Below are 2,974 nucleotides of genomic sequence, written 5' to 3' on the forward strand. Positions count from 1 at the left end.
GTTAAGTCCCTTTAGAAGGCCAGGCTCTGTAGCATTCATCAAATTAATTGAAATGTTCAGTTTAAAATCCAGTTGCATTCATTGAGGACCAGCTGCACTTTCCTCTGCAGTAAACTTGTGTTGCCCCTCAGCCCCTGGGGAATAAGCAGAGAAAAGGCTCCACTGGCTGCTGGGAACTCTCCAATCCCTCCAACACCCCTGTGAGCAGTGAGAACACCTCTGCTGCTGGAGGTCCAGAGCACATGGAGCCAAACCCCGGTGTCCCTGGCCCGTGCTGCCTGTACAGCCACCCTCCTCCTGCCCCACTGCCAGGGGGCAGAGCAGGAGCCACCCAAAGGGCTCTCTGCAAGGACAAATGCCATTTTAAAAAGCTGTTGCAGCTGCTTTTCTCTCTGAGCACTTTGGCTGGCCTGTGGGCTGCTCCCTCCCCCACAGGCAGGTCACAGCAGAGCTGGGTCCTGTCACCCACATCCTGTTTGTGACAGTGCCTGAGAACGTGTCACGCTGGCATCTGCAGCACCCAGAGCGTGCTCTCACCCTGCTGGGAGGGCATCACTTCTTCAGTCTGAGCTTGGGGGTGGTGAGGCTCCTCCAGCCCTCCCACACTCACAGTAAGCACCTACATCCCAAACTGTGCCAAATTAGCCTTTCATACCAAAAGGAATCACACATTTGGACTGTAAAGCTGCAATAATTCAGGGTCCCTTTCTCAGTGCTGGAGTTGTCCATTCCCTTGGGGCACTAGACCAACTCTCACCAGATGTTCTGCTTTTTGTGCCCCCTGTTGCTTTTGGTCACCCCTGCCTTTAACTCAACATTTTGGCCAAATAGAAACAATATCTGATTTTTTTTCTCCTTTCAGCTAGTGCTACTGGCAATGAAAAGTGGAACTCTATTTTGAGACAGCAAATCATGGGCAAAAATATTGGTGCCTAGTGACAATCTCCAGAGCCCAGAGCAGCATCTGACAGGGGATGGGCTCTGACTCCAGGTGTGTGTTGGAGCAGAAGCTCCCTCCAGCGCAGGGCTGGGGCTGCACCCACAGCAGAGGAGCATGGCCAGGACACCAGCCCAGGTACAAACCTGGATGTGTCACCACTAACAGCAGCATGTGAGCTCCTCCTCTGAGTGTCCTGCATCTCCTCTGAGTGTCCTGCAGCTCCCCTGAATGTTCTGCAGCTCCCCTGGCTGTCCTGCAGCTCCCCTGAGTGTCCTGCAGCTCCCCTGGCTGTCCTGCAGCTCCCCTGAGTGCTCCTCAGCCTTTCCAGAGCCATGCCATATTTCCAGCACTTAATCCTTTCCACAGAAATGTCAGAGGGCAGTACTGACTCTCTGTCTTAGCAATGTTCATGAATGAGAGAATTTTTGGGAGCAGGTTGGTTTTGTTTGGAGCTCATCTCAGAGGGAAGCTATTGGATTGAGCCTGCAGTCTCTGAGGAGCCCAGAAACCCCTGGCACAGGGGTACTGAGGGTACAACTGCACAGGCTGCCCGGGCAACAGGCAAAAGGGTCACACAGGGCCTTCCAATTATATTTAAAATGCTTTCAGTTGTATTTGAAAACATAATTAGGCTGCTCAGGCTGAACAAACAGCCTGTTTGGACTGAGAGGGAGCAAAAAGTCTGTTTTTCTGCACATCTGTGCCCATGGTTATTAAAGCCCACTTCACAGATGCTGTGATGTGAGGTGCTCGAAGCCTGTGCCTCTGGAGAAATGGGAGCAGGTGTGGAGTGCTGGAGCAGTGGGACCAAGGGGCAGCCCCTGAATGTCCCCAGGCTGCCAGTGCAGAGCACTCCCGGGGCTCCTGCAGGACAAGCCTCCACCTTTTTCCTCTCTTGCCTTAGAGAGGTGAAATCTGCCGGACACACGGAGCTGGTCGGGGCAGTGTCACAGGCACCGCTGTGCTCCCCAGCATGGCTCTGCAGAGTGGGGACATGTGCACGCTCAGGAGGGTCCTTCCCACTCCAGATCGGCTGGGATGAGGCAGCTCGGTGGGACATGAACATCAGCCCCTGGCAGAGGCTGCAGCTCAAGCCAGCACCGGGTTACCACGGTTGGTACAAAGGATGCAGAGCCGCCGCTCCAGAGCACCCCTGCCTGCCCTGCCCTTCACTCCATCCTCCTCCTCAGGGACTCTGCAACTGGCTTCAGCACAAGCTCTCATTTTATTAAAGACCTTTGGAAAACACTGACTCCGGTAACAGGAAATAAATAGCTATCAATTTCGCATTCAATTAAAAACTGTTATTAACAGTAAAGTTCGCCGAGGAAGTTCTGCAAAGGTTCTTCACATTTTGGAGTCGCTCATTTTCACGTTAATGAGGAGGTCCGCAGCGTGCTCTGATTAAAAATGAAAATAATTAAAAGCCCCGAGCCGTGCGAGCCTCATCAGCGCTGTGGTCTGGGGCGTGCCCCGGGGACACGGGCGGCGTCACACCCGGCTTTCCTCCTCTTCCACTGCCCGGTGGAAGCCTGGGATGAATTTCAGAAGATGCTTGCGAACGCTGGCTCTCCTGCTCTTCCTCGGGAGGGTCCCGAAGCTGCTGGAGCAGCTGCTGCTGAGCCGGAGCGGGGGCGCGGAGCCGCTGCTGGCCAGGCTGATGCTGCGGTTCCTGCGCAGGGAGCTCCTGGCAGCAGCTCCGGCCGCATCCCCGGGGAACACACAATCCTCATCCGTGCTGGACTGCCGGCTCAGGCTCCCGGCCCCACAGTCCTCGCAGATCTGCTGGAAGCTGTCCTGGCTGCCCACCGTCATGGAGCTCAGGCGGCTGCGGGAGCTGCTCTCGCTGGAGAAGCGGGGCTTGGCTGGGAAGAAGGGTCCCGGGGAGCTGCTGGGTTCCTCCGGCTCCAGCTCGCCCAGCAGAGCGGTGTCAGTCTCCTCCCCTGGGACAGGAGCCGGAGAGCGGCGTTAGGGGCACAGCCAGGAGCGCATTCTCCTTATGGGAGCTGCTCCATCCCATGCGGGAACTGCTCC

General features: G+C 56.0%; 1 protein-coding gene across 3 annotated transcripts in view; it reads right to left on the bottom strand.

The window, feature by feature from the left end:
• Positions 1-2,146: 2,146 nt before the first annotated feature.
• CYTIP (cytohesin 1 interacting protein) overlaps positions 2,147-2,974 on the bottom strand; it is a 7,959-nt gene continuing 7,131 nt past the window's right edge. For all 3 annotated transcript variants that reach the window (XM_015633939.2, XM_015633938.3, XM_015633937.2), the window contains one exon: positions 2,147-2,883. In XM_015633939.2, coding sequence (XP_015489425.1) covers positions 2,432-2,883 — 452 coding nt within the window. In that variant the 3' untranslated portion in view covers positions 2,147-2,431. The remainder of the gene's footprint in view (positions 2,884-2,974) is intronic.

The sequence above is a fragment of the Parus major genome, chromosome 7 (genome assembly GCF_001522545.3).
Source record: "Parus major isolate Abel chromosome 7, Parus_major1.1, whole genome shotgun sequence".
In the NCBI taxonomy this organism is placed as follows: domain Eukaryota; kingdom Metazoa; phylum Chordata; class Aves; order Passeriformes; family Paridae; genus Parus; species Parus major.